The 21,303-nt window shown below is 41.2% G+C and overlaps 1 protein-coding gene across 4 annotated transcripts in view; it reads right to left on the bottom strand.

The window, feature by feature from the left end:
* The window catches only part of CDK6 (cyclin dependent kinase 6), a 194,248-nt gene that overhangs the window by 37,631 nt on the left and 135,314 nt on the right, over positions 1 to 21,303 (bottom strand). For all 4 annotated transcript variants that reach the window (XM_038388470.2, XM_038388471.2, XM_043509306.1 and 1 more), the window contains exon 5: positions 2,254 to 2,363. In XM_038388470.2, coding sequence (XP_038244398.1) covers positions 2,254 to 2,363 — 110 coding nt within the window. The remainder of the gene's footprint in view (positions 1 to 2,253; positions 2,364 to 21,303) is intronic.

Here is a 21,303-nt window from a genome sequence, read left to right as displayed (position 1 = left end):
CTTAAAAAAAAAACAAAAAAAAACAACTCTCCTTCTCTCACCCCCTCAATGCCAGATGAAAAGCAGATGGGTAGTGAGCTAAATTCACTACTATTTTTCAGCAGAAGTAGCTGCTACACTTATTGAACGTTTTGGAAATAATCCATGGGAGTTTGCAAACTTTTATAGTTTATTGCCACCAGGTTCACAGTAGAATACAGTCTCTTTTGCAATTTATTAAGGATGTTAAAAAGACAAAATATATCATACAAAGGTTATTGCAAAATTGACTCAATGCAATAATCCATAAAGAAGATATTCAATGTTATTCACTGTAATTTAACGACAGTGAAGCCTTAAATTGGGTTTATGACATATATTGGGCTCCTGCATGTTCAAATATCATTATCTGTAAGTCATAATGTTACTAATTAAACAATGTAGCACATATACACTTGGCAGATTCCTGACATACACAGTTTTTGACTGTCTCCCAGATTTAGGACTGAGAATGTCAAAATGACCCTGTCTTTGGCAGGGACAACAGAAGGCCTGGTTGTATCAAACTCTGCTTCAAATCAAATCTTATTTCTGCTAAAAATCTGCCATTTTTTACCCTTAATCCAATATCTGAATTTGCACAATTGTTCCTAATTCAATTGATCATGTTAGATTTGTGGATTTGGAAAGTGAATGCTGCATTATAAAAAATGAAAATTCAATTTATAGGGTTCACACAAGGCAATATTTCATCTAGGGAAGTACTGTAAAATAGATGACAAAAAAGTTTTTTGAGCAAATCATAAAGCGTTCTCTGTTTGGTTGTTTGTCATGTTTTACTCTCATTGTCAATGCAAAAATGAAACTTTTTTTTTATTCTGCAAGTGAAATCTTGGAAAAGTCAGTGTCATTGTGAACCTTCTATGGAATAAAATTTAGTATCTGAAAGTTTGCAATGGAGGACTTAACTGAAACTCCTAAAATCCACATTCTCATTTTCTGATCTCATTTATGAGTCACACACAGAGGGTGGAGTGTAGTAAATCTACTCTGGCCATTTGACTAGGCAGTAAGCCCAAGAACAAATATATTTCAATATGTTAACATTAATAAACAGTGAAATCCCAAAATCCTTTTGCAAGGTTTCAATTAGCATTTTGAACTTCATATATTGCAAATTCATTTTTTGTTAAGAAGTATTGCTATCGCATGGTTGTTTCTAGAGGCCATGGTACTGTGGCTATACCTTTGTAATTTGTAAAAAACGGACTATTCATTTTTAAGCTCAAAGGTGAGCCATTTTCCTTTAGATTTTCATATTCATTTTATTTCACAGTAGCTGTTCCAAAATGGTATATGAGGTTTCTCTAGGCATGTCACCATAGACTGTATAGTAACACCATATAATTCCTGCAGTAGTTTCTGGTTTTCATCCAAAATGCATTACATGGGATAATAAGATCAAGTAAGTATAATACTCAAGAGAATACTGGAAAAAGAACGAGGAGTACTTGTGGCACTTTAGAGACTAACAAATTTATTCGGGCATAAGGTTTCGTGCGCGAAAACCCACTTCATCAGATGCACGGAGTGAAAAATACAGTAGGAAGATATATGTGTATACAGAGAACATTAAAAGATGGGGGTTGCCAATACTGATAGTTAATTTAACAGAATCAGCCAAAAATAAGTCGTATTTCTGACTTCATTTAAGTTTTACTACCTACATTACCCTCGACATTGTCAAAACAGTTTATTTTTCAAAAACTCCCACCTCAATCTGTTTCTAGAAATTGACATTACAGTGACTTTCCAGATCTCAAGTATGCCAAGAGATGACTACAAGCAAACATCTGGAACTCAAAAAGTGCAAACTCCAGAAGTAAGATGGCTATGTCGTATTGAAGGCTATGTCCTTCCTTCCTCAAAACAAATTATTTCCAGAACCCTACAATATACACCTCTGTCAATAGACCCTTCAGCCCCTATTTATCTATATCTCAGCCACCTGGATTCAGGTGTTATGTTCTTGTTTCAGTGTTCACATGTGCTTTTGTAAAAGAAAACGTTTTAAAAAGGGCTGTGGAGACTCACAAAAAAAATCCAAGATGGAAGTCACAACCCTGAGTATATATAATGGGCTTTTGTAATTCAAACTGTAAATAAAACATGCTTCCAATCTTCTACTGCACTACAGTGTTACAATATATAGTACTGTATATTTCTGCACAATTTCCACATTAAAAATAATGATGACAAAACAGTATTTCTTACTTTCGACGGAACATTTCTGCAAATATGCAGCCAACACTCCAGAGATCAACTGGTGTTGCATAGCTGGATTGAAGCAAAACTTCAGGAGCTCGGTACCACAGAGTGACAACCTGTAAAACAAAGAGGAACATATTAGGAGAAATATTCAATTGCAGAAATACCAACTAGTGTGTGGGGTTGCCCAGTGACCCATATTGCCTTAAGCTTGTATGGTCTCACACACTAAGGATGGTCAGGTTTGGTCACTGCTTAGATGACAGTCCTCTAAAGAAAATCCAGGTGCTGCCAGAAGTGGTGTGGAGGAGTCAATAGGTGGGATTATTCCTTCTGAATCATGGTATTTGAAGGCACTGTACACTAATTTAAAGGATGAGTCAAAAAACCTAGTCCCAACTCACTTATGGCCATTAAAGCTTCCATGGCATATTCTGCAGAAGTAGGGATATTAAGTGTGGTATCCTGACCAAATTCCAACCTGATTAAATATATTCTGCTGACCTAAAATATCCCTGAAATCTCTCCCTAAAATCTACTGATCTGGAGACAAACTGTAAATTGTCATATCTCTACTGAAGTCAGTCCTCCAGGGACTGTGTCTTATAGGTACTGTGCTGTACTAGGGGCTGCATGAGTACTGCAAATTAGGCCCACAAAGAAATACCAGACAGTTAATATTTATCACTTTGTTTCCCCACCACAGACCTAGATACAAGGTGGCTCTGACTGTACACATTAAAGACTAAGGTTCAATTATGAACCTTCCAGCATGCCTGCACCCTTACATCCCTGACTGAGTCACCATATGGCTGGGGCACAATTTCAGAATCACAGCTTGGTTCCACAGTTGCCAACTTTCCTGGGGTAAATAAGCACCCCGACTTTCACAGTAAACCAAAAATCAAGCTAATCCCATTTCAAAACAAGGCCAAAGAACCCCAACACACTATGTGATTAGATCCCCTGGCATGCAGTCTGAGACTGTGGTGGGCCCGTTGTGCATCCCTGACTCTCTCCCCCCTTGCCCCTGCTTGCCCCTTGCCCATGGAAAAAAAAAAAAAGAAGCAACAAGCTACAAGCCAAAAACTAACCAACAAGAAACTCACAAGCCAATTAAGCCAAAAAACAAGCCCAATTTCTGCACTTTTTTTGCAGGTTTGGCATATCTGCTTGGTTCCTCTCCTACGCCTCAGTACAGTTACAATCCAGCCCTAAAGAAACAGGATCTTCAGCTGAAGGACAATACTGTATTGGTAGTATGCTGTAGTTATAAACCATAGACAACATTATAAAGAGGGAACAAGGGTCTTATAATAATTGCATTAATTTTGAGATACAAAAATACATATGTTGGAAAGTGCAGTGTTTCTCTAGGCTCATGAAACTGAAATTAAAAAAGATACAGAAAAAGAAATAATTGCAAAGTAAAAGATAGAAATAGCTTTAAAATACATGTTATTTAAAATGGTGAGTGCTGAATTTAAAGACCAGTACTTAGAAACATATGACAAAGGTGGGTTTTTTAAGAAATAATATAATTGTCCTCTAAGCAGAAATAGCAATGCAAGTAATCAGCTGAATTTGCTGCTGGGAGCCAACTGAAACAAAAGCAAATACAATATTTATTACAATCATTATATGCCCTGACAGCGTCTGGAGGTGTGGAATGGATAGAGGAGGGAAGTTCAAGGATATTTACACAAGTGTCAGATTTGCTAAAAGTTCTTTTACGTGCTTTGATCTCTATTCATAAAATTTATTTTTGAAACAGTTCAATAACTTAGTGCAAAATAAAGCTGAGCTGAGCCAACTTTGACTTCAAGATACATGCCTAGGTAAACTGGCACAGCAACAGAAGAAGGCATAATGTAATCCCATTCATTTTCTCTGATTGGTTGGTACCAAATAGGGATGCTTTTCTAATATATGTACAGGGGAAGGTAACTCTCCCTCAGAAGTTCATTCCAATGAACTTTAATTTGAGGTCAGGATGCCATTATGAACACCACTGATAAAGGCTTCCCAGGGAATATGCTGAATCAGGTGGAGTTCCTTTTTCAATATTTTGTTGAATGATATTAATGTATTTCTCAATGTTTGGTCTGCACGTATATTCTCTTAGGGCCTTTGGGGAGAAACCCATGGGATAGGAAAAATTACTTTAAAAAATTCAGAGATTTCTAGGATCATGAATTTCCACATATTCTTTTTTTTCAGATGTGGGGGCAGCCGCTTAACAGAAGGAGAGAAGCAGCATGAACTGAAGACCTATAGGAGAAACAAGACCAAATCTTGCAGATTCTGAACTTGAGATCCAAGTGGGCCTCCCCACACAAAATGAAGGAAAGTTATTTATCCTTCCTTTTGCTCTGTGCTAAGAGTATAAGGGGTGGTGCTGCCCCACACCTCTCCAGTTCCCCCTCTTCCCATGAATCAGAGGGGATCTGAAGCAGAGAGGAAGGAGGGTGAGTAGTGGAATACAGATTGGGATCACAAATCTCAAAGAACTCCAGTTACAAAGGGCATGTAAGTTTCCTTTCTTCTTCGATTGCTGATCCCTATGTATTCTGCTGTGGGTCACTGACAAGCAGTACTCATAGAGGAAGAGGGTGTGAGGATACAGGCACTATGGTTGCTTGTAAAACCACTATTCCAAATAATACATCAGCGGAGGAGGATTGGACTCAAGACACAATGCCTTGTGAACGTGTGGTTGGAACTTGCTGCTGCCTTGCTAATACCAAGCAGAGGTACTTCTTGGAATGCTGCTACTGAGGCTGTCTGTACTCTTGCAGAATGAGCCTATACTCCATGTGGGGGAGGAAGATGTGCCAGCTAATAAAACAGGATACAGCCAGAGATCCACTTGGAGATCCTCTGGGAGGAAACAGCTTGTTTTGCTTTGGCAAGAAACAGCCCAGGTGACTTTCTGATCTCCTTTGTTCTCTGTAGAATAAAATGCCAAAGCTCATCTCATGTGGCAGGAATGAAATCTCTTCTCTAAGCTGGAAGCATGGGGCTTTGGGAAGAACACAGCTAAGTGGATAGTCTGGTTTATGTGAAATTCCGATACTAGTTTAGGGAGTGAATTTTGGATGGAGCTGATGCGAAACCTTGTTTTTACAAATATAGTGCAAGGAAGATGTGCCATTAGGACCCCCGGTTCATCTACCCATTCATCCAAGGTGATGGCAATGAGGAAAGCAACTTTCGTAGACAGGTGAAGCATCAAACAGGTAGGCAGGGCTTCAAAAGGTGGTGTGGATTTTTCACACCCCTGAGCAACATAGCTGGGTTGACCTAAATTTTAATGTGAACCTGGTCTTAGATTCCTGGCATATCACTATAGCAGTCACCATGGATCTTCAAGCAGTACTGGCAGCATCGACTGCAGCTTGTAATGAGGGTCTTGCCACTAAACTTCCCTCATCAATAAGAGCTCAAACTTGAGCCCTATCCTTCTTCTTCAGGTGCTGGGTCCTTATGTGTATTCCACTATTGATACACATGCACTTCCTCTACCTGAGACTGGAGAATTCTGGCAAGTAGTATCCATTGGTCTGCACCAGCACCCTGCTCTACTCATGCTCCGTGCTGAGGGTATAAGGGGTGGTGCAGGCTGACACATTTCCTGTTCCTTCTGACCATTGTCTGGCTTGAGAAGAGTTCCAAATCCCCTCAGAAGAGGTTCAGGCCTCCAACAGAAGCTACTGGATAGCCCAGAGCCTACAGGCTCTAGCTGAATAGCACTCCTAATCAATGAGGCCATGCTGAAACCAGGAAGAACACACAAGAACACATGTGGCACATGTCAGTTAAGGAAGAACTGTGCCCTTACTACTATGGGAGCAAAAAAGCAGTACTTTGTCCCGACTAAGGGAGTGGAGTTGTTCTTCAATGCTGCACCCAACTCCACAGTCATGCAAGCAGCCATGGAAAAGTCCAGACAACAACACCCATGGGCCAAATGGCTGGATCAGGAGGCCAAGAGTTTAGACCTTATGGAAGAAACGTGTTTGCTGCCACCAGTCTCTAATTTAGAATTTCCAGCTTCTGGGCCCTCTTGGCAAAATATGATTTTTTGATTTATTCTAAAATCCTGGACTTTTAAAGACATTACCTCCAACTGGGTGTTTCCCATTCCATGATTCCATTGGCTCCCTCAGTGTGACAGTGAACTGCTCTGGGGCAGGGTAAAGGATTGAATGCTGGTCAGACCAGCACTAACCTCCGTGACAATTTACCCCATAACTGCAGTTCCTTTCCCAGGGAAGCATGCCACATACAGCAGCTGCTCCCTTTCTGCTGGCCACACACCTCAATTTGTAGCAGAGAGCAAATGTGAATTGTACACTTAGAGGGGACGCTGCTATTTACAGAGGACTGGGAAAGCATATAGCATGGGAACTGCTCCTTCAACATGACCACTGCCTGGCCCACTTCCCTGAAACTTTGCTCCCCTCTCTGCTGCACACACACACACGAGTATGTGTGTATGTGTCTGTATATCTAGCTATCTAGAGAGAGGGGGCATCTGGTTCTTAATTATTTGGGAATGTAAACAATTATACACTGTAAAAAAAGGCATGCAAGTTTATTTCTGACACATATCGGATTGCTTCATACTGAGAGGGGAACTTGTTTGCCTTGGACTGTGTTCTGATAAATTGATCTTTACTGTCTACCTACAAAAAGATCCGAGTCGTATCAGGGTTTGCAATGTGCAAGTTTGAATTTCAAGATGTGAATCTCAAAATAATTGTAATTTATCAAATGTCAACTTGCACATAAATAATAACCACAGATAACGCCTATCTTGCTAGAGATCCTCTTTTAAGAAATACAGTATGATGTAGTTTGGTTTTGACATAATTTCACTCACTCTTTCTCACCATAGAAACCAAGCAAATATTTGTGGACATTCCATTAACATTTACAGATAAGTAGAAATGAAAATTATTCTGAACACAGGATATGGTGAGCTGAACAACTAGCTCATTGCTTCCTCTTAACACTGCACTGTCTTAATGCTTAGGTAAGCCACATAATCAGCGAGAGGGGCCCTATCATAGAGAAAGAGAGAACTTCAATATTATAGCTTGATAAAGTAACATTTTTAGCATAAAAAAGCATGCATCTGCATTTTTATGTGTTGCTTAACCCTTTATACCGACACCACTAAAATGGAATGTTGGGGCCACAACTGTAGCAAGGGGGGTTCAACAGGATGAACTTCAGTCCTCTGATTAAACAAGCTCCTCTCTTCAGCTGCCTCTCTTTTCCCAGCCTGTTTGGTTTCTTTAGCTCCTCCTCCCTTAGGGTCTTTCAGGTCCTTCCAAGTAGACAATGTCACCTTCCAATTCCTCTCCCTTGGCTCTGCATTCCCTCCATATGCCAGTTTTTCCCTTGCTGCTTCTACTCAGCACACCTCTGCTGCCCCTACACTAATCTCCAGGCTAACACTCCCTCAAACCTTGCCACTTCCCACTCACTCTTACCTTCCTCACTTTCTCTAATCTGACATCCCCACCACCTTCCCTTTGATTCTCCATAATTTCACACAGTCTTCTTCCCTTCCTCTTGCTGCATTCAGACCCTCCCATGCCAAATGGCTGCTGTCCTATCCTGTCCAGCTGCCCTTTGCTTTCTCATCAATTGGATGCTCAGGTGGACTAGAGCATCAAACTAATACTTTATCTGTTAGTCCAGGGGTGGGCAAACTATGGCCAGTGGGCCGAATCTGGCCCACCAGCCATTTTAATCCAGCCCTCAAACTCCCACTGGGGAGCGGAGTCTGGGGCTTGACCCGCTCCGGCGCTCCAGCCCTGATCCCCCTCCCACCCTCCAAACCTCTCGGTCCCAACCCGGAGCACTCTCCTATAGCCTCATCCAGAGCTCCACCCCAGAGCTTGCACCCCCAGCTGGAGCCCTCTCCTCTCCCTGCACTGCACTCCCCTATCCCAGCCCGGACCGGCCCCCTCCTGCATCCTGAACAAATTTCTGTCCCCATCTCGAGCCCGCACCCTAACCCCAATTTTGTGAGCATTCGTGGTCCACCATGCAATTTCTATTCCCAGATGTGGCCCTTTAGCCAAAAAGTTTGCCCACCCCTGTATTAGTCCAAGAACAAAAAGGCTGAGAGTAATTTGTAGGTTGGGACCTGGTAGAAATGCTTTCCTCACCACCAAGTCACAATTCAGGTCCCCACTCACCAGACAAGCAGGGACTAAAGCTGTTTACAGTGGCTACACGTCACTGCTCTTTCAGGTCAAATATCAAATGATCTAGGCAGCATCTCCAAATGAAAATAAATGAAAGAAGCTTCTTGGTGATATTATAGAAGCAATTAAACATCCAAAATTCTACCAAAATGTTATCTGGTTTCCTACTCCTGAAAGAGGAAGAAGGAAATGTACCCAGTGCAAGTATGGGGGAAGAAGAGCTGAGACATATGCAGGGGCAGAGCTCCGCAGGAAAGGGCAAGGAGGAATATAACCTTTTGTGAAACATAAAATTGTCAATCTTAATGTATCAGAAGATTCTAGGAGCATCTGACATCAGCAGTTTCAATCCCAGCCACTTTCAACCATTTATATCTGGCACAAAGCCAAGTTATGAGCAAGTATCTGCTCACTAGGAGTGAAACTGAGAGGGCCAACACAAAACCTATGCACCATTTATATCCCACTTAAATCCCACTTAATTCACAGGGGTGAATTTCACCTTAGGCTATCTATTTAGATTTCAGTAGCATCTACACCATGCTAGGCACTTTCCAAACACAGATGAAGACACAGTCTCCGTCTTGAATAGTATACAGTCTAGAAAAGGCAAAGACACATAAAGGGTGAGAGAAGGGGATAAGTAACATACAAGTAAAGGACTACATTTTGGTTTTGTCATAAGCCCTAAGGCCTTGTCTACACTACCGCTTAAGTCAATATAAGTTGCATCGCTCAGGGGTGTAAAAAACCACCTCCCTTCGTGACATAACTTACATGAACTTAACACAGTATCTACACTGCACGATGTCAGCAGGAGATGCTCTCCTGTCGACATAGGTTCCACCTCTTGTTGAGGTGGATTAATGACATCAATGGGAGAGCGCTCTCCATCGACATATTGCATCTTCACCAGACCCGCTAAATCAACACCTTACATCAATCGCAGCGGTGCTGATTTAGCATGGTAGGGAAGACAAGCCCTAAGTAAAGAGCAGTGCATAATTGCACTGCCTCAGGAGCAGACCAGGGATCAATTTGTGACTCGGGGGGGGGGGGGGGGATTCTGTGCCAGTGCTATATCCTGTGTCTACACTGGCTCAGCTATATTGACTTGCATGTTTGGGGGGGCAGGTTGGGGATTCAAGGCTCCACCTACCCCTGCCCTGCCAAACCTGTTGCCCAGAACAGTGGCCATGCTGAAGCTACTCATCTCACCTCTCTGTGACCCAGGACACATAGCTGCACAGGACAGTAAGGGGGTACTCTATTCCCTAGACATTCCTGATGCGAGCACTGGTTTGCCTTGGAATGCTGAGCTCATTGGATATCACATTTGTAGGGGAAATGGCAATAGTGAGATGGCTTCCTACTGAGACTTAGTGCTTAGAGACATTTTTGAAAAATTTCTTATAGGTGAGCTTAGAAGTATTGTTTCACATTGTGAAAATAAAAACGGTAGTTATGCTTACTCAGCTGTAGAGTTCAAGGCAGTTCTTGTTATTTGCTCATCTAAACATACTTAAGGATAAACTAATAATTTCATTTTTTGATTAAAATTAACTTCAGTGGGCTTTGAATCAGGCCCTAGTTGAAGACAAAGGGATTCTTTGCAATTATTTAAATGGGCTTTGGATATGGTGACCAGATTTTAGAGGGACAGTCCTGATTTTTGGGTCTTTTTCTTATATAGGCTCCTATTACCCCCGTCCCGATTTTTCACATTTGCTGTCTGGTCACCCTAGCTTTAGATCAGTCATGAGAGAGGGGAACATCTGTAGAGAATACATGAAATGTGGTGGCAGATTCATTTTTATAAGGATCTATCAGCCACATACAGTAAAAGGAAGACTGCACTAGAACTTCAGGTTTTGCATTCTGGTAACCAGAATTCGTTCCACATTTAGAGCAAACTTTTTTTGAGGTCTAAGGGGACGTGTATCCATTTATTTAAAAATATTGGACACAACACAAAATGGAAAAGCAATGTTAAATTTTGTTTCCCATAAAAAAAATCCGTCAGTGTGTAGGTAATTAACCTTGTGTCCTAACAAACAGCTAAAACTTTCTACAGAGCTAAGGTACCATGGGTATGGAATGAATGCTATGAAATATTGTATGAATATCCTCTCCATGAAAAAAAACTTCGTGATAAATTTTATTTACCTTGATTCCTGTAATTTCTTTTTCCTACCATATAACTTCTGCCAGGAGCTTTGATTATCATGGAAAACAATAACAGGTAAAAAGAATAGCGGTGAAAAGTGTCTATCCCCAGTCTAAAAGGTGAGGAAGTAAGAATGACAATTCAGTGGAAGACACAGATAATCCAGTTTACAAAGTTACTGCTGAATCAAAAAATTTGGATTACTTGCAACGGAGGTCTACTCTGTAGTCAAAGGCTTTTTATGACAGTATTCCCAGAATTGTTACTGACACTAGATTTACATTAATCTTGGGCAACCTGCCTGAATCTGTGATGGACTATGGACTTGGGTTGCTAATAGGGGGTGACACTGAATCAAAGATAGAAGCCAATCCTTTGATTATAATTGTACATGAATTTATGACAGAAACTGAATAATATGAAGAAGAGATAAATGGGTCTTTCCTTTGGTATCCATTAGCCATAATTCTTGCTTCACTGAGGGGAAGGTGTAATTGAATTTTTTTCCTCAGTATCTTTAAATATATATGAGGGTCAATTATAGGATAATTAGGCAGGCCAAAAAAAGAATTTGAAGAGCAACTAGCCAAAGACTCAAAAACTAACAGCAAAATTTTTTAAGTACATCAGAAGCAGGAAGCCTGCCAAACAGTCAGTGGGGCCATTGGACAACCGAGGTGCTAAAGGAGCACTTAAGGAAGGCAAGGTCATTGAAGAGAAGATAAATGAATTATTTGCATTGGTCTTCACTACAGAAGACATGAGGGAGATTCCTACACTTGAGCCATTCTTTTTTGGAAACAAATCTGAGGAATTGTCCCAGATTGAGGTGTCAATAGAGGAGGCTGTCAAATAAATTGATCAGTTAAACAGTAATAAGTCATTAGGAGCAGATAGTATTCACCCAAGAGTTCTGAAGGAACTCAAATGTGAAATTGCAGAACTACTAACAGTGATATGTAACCTATCAATGAAATCAGCTTTTGTACTAGATGACTGAAGGATAGTTAATGTGATACCAATTTTTAAAAAAGGCTCCAGAGGCAATTCTGGCAATTACAGATCAGTAAGCCTAATTTCAGTATTAGGCAAATTGGTTGAAACTACAGTAAAGAACATAATTATCAGATACATAGATGAACATGATTTGTTGGGGGAAGAGACAACATGGCTTTTGTAAAGAGAAATCATGCCTCATCAATCTATTAGAATTATTTGAATGGGGGTCAACAAACATGTGGACAAGGGTGATTCAGTGAATATATACTTAGACTTTCAGGAAGGCTTTTTTTTACAAGGTTCCTCACCAAAGGCTCTTAAGCAAAGTAAGCAATCATGGGATAAGAGGGAAGGTCCTCTCATGGATTGGTAACTGGTTAAAAGATAGGGAAACAAAGTGTAGGGGAATAAATGGTCAGTTTTCAGAATGGATAGAGGTAAATAGTGGTGTCCCCCAGGGGTCTGAACTGGGACCAGTGCTGTTCAACATATTAATAAACGATCTGGTAAAGGGAGTAAACAGTAAGGTGGCAAAGACAATACAAAGTTACTCAAGATAGTTAAGTCCAAAGCACACTGCGAGGAGTTACAAAGGGATCTCACAAAATTGGGCAACAAAATGGCAGATGAAATTCAATGTTGATAATTGCAAAGTAATCAACATTGGAAAACATAATCCCAAATATACATACAAAATGATGTGGTCTAAATTAGTTGTTACCACACAAGAAAGAGATCTTGGAGTCATTGTAGATAGTTCTCTGAAAACATCCACTCAATGTGCAGCGGCAGTCAAAAAAGCTAACGGAACCATTAGGAAAGGAATAGAAAAGACAGAAAATATCATAATGCCACTATATAAATGCATAGTCTACCCACATCTTGAATATAGTGTGCAGACCTAGTCACCCCCTCTCAAAAAATATACATTAGAATTGGAAAAGGTACAGAGAAGGACTACAAAAGTGATTCCGGCTATGGAACAGCTTCCGTATGAGGAGAGATTAAAACAAAGGGGACTTTTCATCTTAGAAAAGAGACGCCTAAGAGGGGATATGACAGAGGTCTATAAAATCTTGACTGTTGTGGAGAAAGTGAATAAGGAAATGTTATTTACTCCTTCCCCTAGTTCTTATGTTATGTGGTCACCCAATGAAATTAATAGGTAGCAGGTTTAAAACAAACAAAAGGAAGTATTTCTTCATACAATGCACAGTCAACCAGTGGAACTCGTTGCCAGGGATGTTCTGAAGGCCAAAACTGTAACTGGGTTAAAAAAAGAACTAGATATGTTCATGGAGGATAGGTCCATCAATAGCTATTGTCCGGTCTGGTCAGGGATGCAACACCATGCTCTGAGTGTCCCTAGCCTCTGTGTGCCAGAAGTTGGGAGTGGACAACAAGGGATGGATCACTCACTGATTGCCTGTTCTGTTCATTCCCTCTGAAGCACCTGGCACTGCCACTGTCGGAAGACAGGGTACTGGGCTAGATGGTCTGACCCAGTATGGCCATTCTTGTGTTCTTACGTAGTTATGTCTGTATGTCTTTGTGAAGATGGAGGTCAATGAAAGCATTATATGTCTTCTCAATCTCCTTTGAGACTTTAGAGTCATTGATATTTTTACACAGTTATCTGTTTTACAGGTCCCTTCAGGACTAATTTAATTCATAAAGTGTTTCATTTAATACAAGCAAAATTCTTCTTCTGTGTCTGTTTTTGTGATTGTGGCTGCAATGTTTTTAATGAACCACACCTCTGCCTTTTTTCCCCAACTTGCTATTCGGCATTCTGGCTCATTTTCCTATTCAAACCATGGGCAGTGCATGAACTGCTGGCTGGGGAAGGCTAGCCTCGAGCCCCGCTCCTTCTGCGCACCCCCTGCTGGAGCCCAGAGCCCCCCAGCTCCTGCCCCAGCATCCCCAGGGTCGGAGCACAGGCGACTCAGCCATAACCCCTCCCAGCCTCAGAGAGACGGGAGGGAGGGCAGCATGGCTGCAGCCCCAAAACGCCAGGAGGGCTGGTGGCACATCCCCAGCTCCAGAGCACTGGGAAGGCGGGCGGTGTGGCTTCAGCCTCAGAGCACCGGGAGGGTGGGCGGCACAGCCCCAGTGCCACTGCAGCCCCTGAGCACCGGGAGGGTGGGTAGTGTGGCCGCAGCCACGGAGTGCTGTGAGGGCTGGTGGCACAGCCACAGCCCAAGCCAGGGCCACCATCAGGGGGACTGGAGCCATACCGAGTGGGAAGCAGGAGGAGGCCTGGGGGCGGAGCATGGGCGGGCCACGCTTGGCTGTTTGGGGAGGAATAGCCCTCCAGCATATGATACCTGCCGCCATGAATGAAATATTTCTGTTTCATTAAAGACAATCTGTAATATATCTTTTATAGACGTATAAGATCTCTAATGTGGTTCTAAAACTAAATTATTTAGCTCAATTTTTGCTCATAGGATTTTCACATTATCTTTGGATGAGGCATCTTTTTTAGCTCTATTTTCTTCTGTACAAAGAATGAGATTATACAGCCATCTCAGTTTGGCATCATGGATTTCTCCTAATAACTAAAAAGCATCTCTGGTGTTATTCCCAATTGTTCAGTTAGACTTAGAGTGGAACATTGGTTGAAACTTTACTACGGATCTCCTACTGACCAGTTTCGTATTCAGGATGACTTTTAATGACCTGTAACTCAAAAGTAGCTTGACCAATTTTCTTCAGACTTTGCAGAAAATTTCTCCATAGCTTATGAGTAACCATGACAATTTTCAGGACCAATCAATTTTACTAGATGGAGTTAAAGGGTACTAAAAGTAAGGCTTGAAATGGAACTTGGCTTCAATCTTAACTATCCTCTCTCTGCATTATGCATGTTTCTTGCCTTTTAGGAGGGCTCTGCTGAAGTTCCACTGAGATAAATAAGAAGGATGGATGTGATTTCCTAACTAAACATGCTTAAAAATGGGTGTGTGCTCCAACAACACAGTATTACCTAATTTGATGAAAATATGGTATTAAGGAATCATTTAAGAACCAATAATTAATCTGTTCCTGTGTCAGCACTTGCAGTATGAAAGGGAAATAAACAGTCTTTATGTACTGATTTCTCGATGCTTTCCCCTCATCTTTTGCCAAACCTTTATTGAGTACTTTAGGTTTATTAAGAAAAAGGGGGCTTGCTTGGCTGAGATTCTGTCTAATCTATTCTCTTGATTAATCTCAGATGATTAATGAAGAATTAGAGGAGGCTAATATAATTAATGCAGGTTTCAGAGTAGCAGCCATGTTAGTCTGTATTCACAAAAAGAAGAGGAGTACTTGTGGCACCTTAGAGACTAACAAATTTATTAGAGCATAAGCTTTCGTGAGCTACAGCTCACTTCATCAGATGCATTTGGTGGAAAAAACAGAGGGGAGATTGATATACACACACAGAGAACATGAAACAATGGGTTTATCAAACACACTGTAAGGAGAGTAATCACTTAAGATAAGCCATCACCAGCAGCGGGGGGGGGGGGGGGGGGGAGAAGGAGGAAAACCTTTCATGGTGACAAGCAAGGTAGGCTATTTCCAGCAGTTAACAAGAATATCTGAGGAACAGTGGGGGGTGGGGTGGCGGGGAGAAATAACATGGGGAAATAGTTTTACTTTGTGTAATGACTCATCCATTCCCAGTCTCTATTCAAGCCTAAGTTAATTGTATCCAGTTTGCAAATTAATTCCAATTCAGCAGTCTCTCGTTGGAGTCTGTTTTTGAAGCTTTTTTGTTGAAGGATAGCCTCTTAGGTCTTAGGTCTGTAATCGAGTGACCAGAGAGATTGAAGTGTTCTCCAACTGGTTTTTGAATGTTATAATTCTTGACATGTTATTTCTCCCCCCCACCCCACCCCCCACTGTTCCTCAGATATTCTTGTTAACTTCTGGAAATAGCCTACCTTGCTTGTCACCATGAAAGGTTTTCCTCCTTTCCCCCCCTACTGCTGGTGATGGCTTATCTTAAGTGATCACTCTCCTTACAGTGTGAATGATAAACCCATTGTTTCATGTTCTCTGTGTGTGTATATCAATCTCCCCTCTGTTTTTTCCACCAAATGGATCCGATGAAGTGAGCTGTAGCTCACGAAAGCTTATGCTCTAATAAATTTGTTAGTCTCTATGGTGCCACAAGTACTCCTTTTCTTTTTATAATTAATGCAAATCAACAAGGGTTTATGGGAAATAGATCCTGTCAAATTAAACTGATATATTTTTCTGATGAGATTAGAAGTTTGGTTGATAAAGGTAATAGTGTTGCCATAATATACTTAGACTTTGATAAGGCATTTGACTTGGTACTGCACAACATTTTGATTAAAAACTAGAATGATATAAAATTAACATGGCACACACTAAATGGATTAAAAACTGGCTAACTGATAGGTCTCTACATATAATTTTAAATGGCGAATTGTTATCAATCAGGAGTGTTTCCAGTATGGTCCTGCAAGGATCGATTCTTTGCCCTATGCTATTTAACATTATTATCAATGACCTGAAAGAAAACATAAAATTATCACTGATAAAGTTTGCAGATGACACAAAAATTGGGAGAGTGGTTCTGATTCAGAGTAAGTGTACAGTATGTGTTTTAATATGGCTAATTTATACATCTAGGAACAAAGAATATAGGCCATACTCACATGATAGGGCAACTCTAACCCGAGAAGCAGTGGCTCTGAAAAAGATTAGTTTCAGAGTAGCAGCCATGTTAGTCTGTGTTCGCAAAAAGAAAAGGAGTACTTGTGGCACCTTAGAGACTAACAAATTTATTTGAGCATAAGCTTTCATGAGCTACATCGTGATGCATCCGATGAAGTGAGCTGTAGCTCACGAAAGCTTATGCTCAAATAAATTTGTTAGTCTCTAAGGTGCCACAAGTATTCCTTTTTTTTTTTTTTGAAAAAGATTAGGGAGTCATGGTGGATAATCAGCTGAACAGGATCTCCCAGCATAATGCTGTGGCCAAAAGAGTTAATGTGATCCTGGGATGCATAAACAGGGGAATCTTGAGAAGGAGTAGAGATGCTATTTTACCTCTGAATTTGGCACTAATGTGACTGCTAATGAGATACTGTGTCCAATTCTGGTGCCCACAATTCAAGAAGGATGCTGACAGATTGGAGAGGGATCAGAGAAGAGCCATGAGACTGTTTAAAGGATTAGAAAACATGCCTTATAGTCAGACTCAAAGAGTTCAATGTACCTGGCTTGGCAAAGAGAAGGTTAAGGGATGACTTGATCACTATCTATAATACCGACATGGGATATTTAAATATATAACAATGGGCTCTTAAATCTAACAGAGGAAGGTATAACACGATCCAATGGTTGGAAGTGGAAACTAGAGAAATTCAGACTGGAAATAGGGTGTACATTTTTGACAGTGAGGATAATTAACCATTGGTGGAGTCTCCATCACTGACCGTTTTAAAATCAAGATTGGATTCTTTGCTAAAAGATATGCTCTCAGAATTATTTTGTGGATGTTCTATGGCTGTGTTATACAGGAAGTCATGCTAGATGATCACAATGGTCCCTTCTGGCCTTGGAATGTATGAATCTCTCAAAAGTACAGATCATCATAATATCCTATCCATGATGTAGTTAAGGTGACAGATAATATTCTCTGCATATTATGGAGTTTCCAGATTTGATTATAGTATTGGATAAATATTTAGGCTTGCATAATTCATTTTCCAAGTAATAGATTTTCCATTATTATCCATCGGCCTTTGATTCCATTAGAATGATAGGTATTGTTGGTGAGAAGAGTTCCTTCAATGGAGAAATGCAATCTTCATACTACGTCTTTTTATGGAAGTATTAAAATCTTTTTTTTCCTTTTGTGGGAAGGATGAATCAAATTGCTTCAGTGGCTTTTAGAAAGTACTTCTATTCTACTCTTGGTTCTAAGCACATAATATACACAAAAATAAAAAAAGAGTCCTACAAAAAGTGGGAACAAAAAGAAACTAGGTCATATTACCATTGAATATAAACAACTAACACAAGTATGTAGGGACAAAATTAGAAAGGCCAAGGCACAAAATGAGATCAAACTAGCTAGAGACAAAAAGGGTAACAAGTAAACATTCTACAAATACATTAGAAGCAAGAGGAAGACCAAGGACAGGGTAGGCCCATTACTCAATGAGGAAGGAAAAATAACAGAAAATGTGGAATTGGCAGAGGAGTTTAATAACTTCTTTGTTTTGGTGTCACCAAGAAGGTTGGTGGTGATTGGATGTCTAACATAGTGAATACCAGTGAAAATGAGGTAGGATCAGAAGAGGCTAAAATAGGAAGAGAACAAATTAAAAATTACTTAGACAAATTAGAAGTCTTCAAGTCACCAGGGCCTGATGAAATGCATCCCAGAATACTCAAGGAGCTGACTGAGGAGATATCTGAGCCATTAGTGATTGTCTTTGAAAAGTCAAGGAAGACTGGAGAGATTCCAGAAGACTGGAAAAGGGCAAATACAGTGTCTATCTATAAAAAGGGAAATAAGGACAACCCGGGGAATTACAGACCAGTCAGCTTAACTTCTGTACCTGGAAAGATAATGGAGAAAATAATTAAGCAATCAATTTGCAAATATCTAGAAGATGGTAACGTGATAAGTCAGCATGGATTTGTCAAAAACAAATCATGTCAAACTAACCTGATAGCTTTCTTTGACAGGGTAACAAGCCTTGTGGATGGGGGGGGGGAAGTGGTAGACAGAGTATATCTTGACTTTAGTAAAGCTTTTGATACTGTCTTGCATGATCTTTTCATACACAAACTACGGAAATACAACCTAGATGGACCTACTATAAGGTGGGTACAAAACTGGTTGGAAAACTGTTCCCAGAGAATAGTTATCAGTGGTTCATAGTCATGTTGGAAGGACATAACAAGTGGGGTCCCACAGGGGGATCAGTTCTGGGTCCAGGTCCGTTCAATATCTTCATCAATGGTTTAGATAATGGCATAGAGACTACACTTATAACGTTTGCAGATTATACCAAGCTGGGAGGGGTTGCAAATGCTTTGGAGGATAGGATTAAAATTCAAAATGATTTGGACAAACTGGAGAAATGGTCTGAAGTAAATAGGATGAAATTCAGTAAGGACAAATGCAAAGTACTCCACTTAGGAAGGAACAATCAGTTGCACAGATACAAAATGGGAAATGACTGCCTAAGAAGGAGTTCTGAGGAAAGAGATCTGGGGATCATAGTGGATCACAAGCTAAATATGAGTCAACAGTGTAATGATGTTGCAAAAAAAGCGAACATCATTCTGGGATGTATTAGCAGGCGGGTTGTAAGCAAGACATCAACATCCTCTACAGCAAACAGGGAAAGATTAAGAATGAGCTCTCAAAACTGGATATTCTCATAAAGAACCAACCTTCCACACAAACTTCCTCGTGGCTGGACTTTACAAAAACTAGACAAGCCATTTACAAAACACACTTTGCTTCTCTACAAAAGAAAAAGGACACTAAGCTATCTAAACTACTATATGCCACAAGGGGCCACAACAATGGTTCCCGTAACCCACCCAGCAATATTGTTAATCTATCCAACTATACTCTTAGCCCAGCAGAAGAATCTGTCCTATCTCGGGGCCTCTCCTTTTGCCCCTCCACCCCCACGAACATGATACAGTTCTGTGGTGACCTAGAATCCTATTTTCGACGTCTCTGACTCAAGGAATATTTCCAACACACCTCTGACCAACATATTAACCCACAGAGACCTTCCTGACAACACTACAAAAAGAAGGATTCTGGGTGGACTCCTCCTGAAGGTCGAAACAGCAGCCTGGATTTCTACATAGAGTGCTTCCGCCGACGTGCACGAGCTGAAATTGTGGAAAAGCAGCATCGCTTACCCCATAACCTCAGCCATGCAGAACACAGTGCCATCCACAGCCTCAGAAACAACTCTGACATCATAATCAAAAAGGCTGACAAAGGAGGTGCTGTTGTCATCATGAATAGGTCGGAGTATGAACAAGAGGCTACTAGGCAGCTCTCCAACACCACTTTCTACAAGCCATTACCCTCTGATCCCACTGAGAGTTACCAAAAGAAACTACAGCATTTGCTCAAGAAACTCCCTGAAAAAGCACAAGAACAAATCCGCACAGACACACCCCTAGAACCCCGACCTGGGGTATTCTATCTGCTACCCAAGATCCATAAACCTGGAAATCCTGGACACCCCATCATCTCAGGCATTGGCACCCTGACAGCAGGATTGTCTGGCTATGTAGACTCCCTCCTCAGGCCCTTAGTTACCAGCACTCCCAGCTATCTTCGAGACACCACTGACTTCCTGAGGAAACTACAGTCCATTGGTGATCTTCCTAAAAACACCATCTTAGCCACTATGGATGTAGAAGCCCTCTACACCAACATTCCACACAAAGATGGACTACAAGCCGTCAGGAACAGTATCCCCGATATTGTCACAGCTAACCTGGTGGCTGAACTTTGTGACTTTGTCCTGACCCATAACTATTTCACATTTGGTGACAATGTATACCTTCAAATCAGCGGCACTGCGATGGGTACCCGCATGGCCCCACAGTATGCCAACATTTTTATGGCTGACTTAGAACAACGCTTCCTCAGCTCTCGTCCCCTAATGCCCCTTCTCTACTTGCGCTACATTGATGACATCTTCATCATCTGGACCCATGGAAAAGAAGCTCTTGAGGAATTCCACCATGATTTCAACAATTTCCATCCCACCATCAACCTCAGCCTGGACCAGTCCACACAAGAGATCCACTTCCTGGACACTACGGTGCTAATAAGCGATGGTCACATAAACACCACCCTATATCGGAAACCTACTGACCGCTATTCCTACCTACATGCCTCTAGCTTTCATCCAGATCATACCACTCGATCCATTGTCTACAGCCAAGCGCTACGATATAACCGCATTTGCTCCAACCCCTCAGACAGAGACAAACACCTACAAGATCTCTATCATGCATTCCTACAACTACAATACCCACCTGCTGAAGTGAAGAAACAGATTGACAGAGCCAGAAGAGTACCCAGAAGTCACCTACTACAGGACAGGCCCAACAAAGAAAATAACAGAACGCCACTAGCCATCACCTTCAGCCCCCAACTAAAACCTCTCCAACGCATCATCAAGGATCTACAGCCTATCCTGAAGGACGACCCATCACTCTCACAGATCTTGGGAGACAGGCCAGTCCTTGCTTACAGACAGCCCCCCAATCTGAAGCAAATACTCACCAGCAACCACACACCACACAACAGAACCACTAACCCAGGAACCTATCCTTGCAACAAAGCCCGTTGCCAACTCTGTCCACATATCTATTCAGGGGATACCATCATAGGGCCTAATCACATCAGCCACACTATCAGAGGCTCGTTCACCTGCGCATCTACCAATGTGATATATGCCATCATGTGCCAGCAATGCCCCTCTGCCATGTACATTGGCCAAACTGGACAGTCTCTACGTAAAAGAATGAATGGACACAAATCAGACGTCAAGAATTATAACATTCAAAAACCAGTTGGAGAACACTTCAATCTCTCTGGTCACTCGATCACAGACCTAAGAGTGGCTATCCTTCAACAAA

Source organism: Dermochelys coriacea, chromosome 2 (genome assembly GCF_009764565.3).
Source record: "Dermochelys coriacea isolate rDerCor1 chromosome 2, rDerCor1.pri.v4, whole genome shotgun sequence".
Classification (NCBI taxonomy): Eukaryota; Metazoa; Chordata; order Testudines; family Dermochelyidae; genus Dermochelys; species Dermochelys coriacea.
This window is presented reverse-complemented; position numbering and strand designations above follow the sequence as displayed.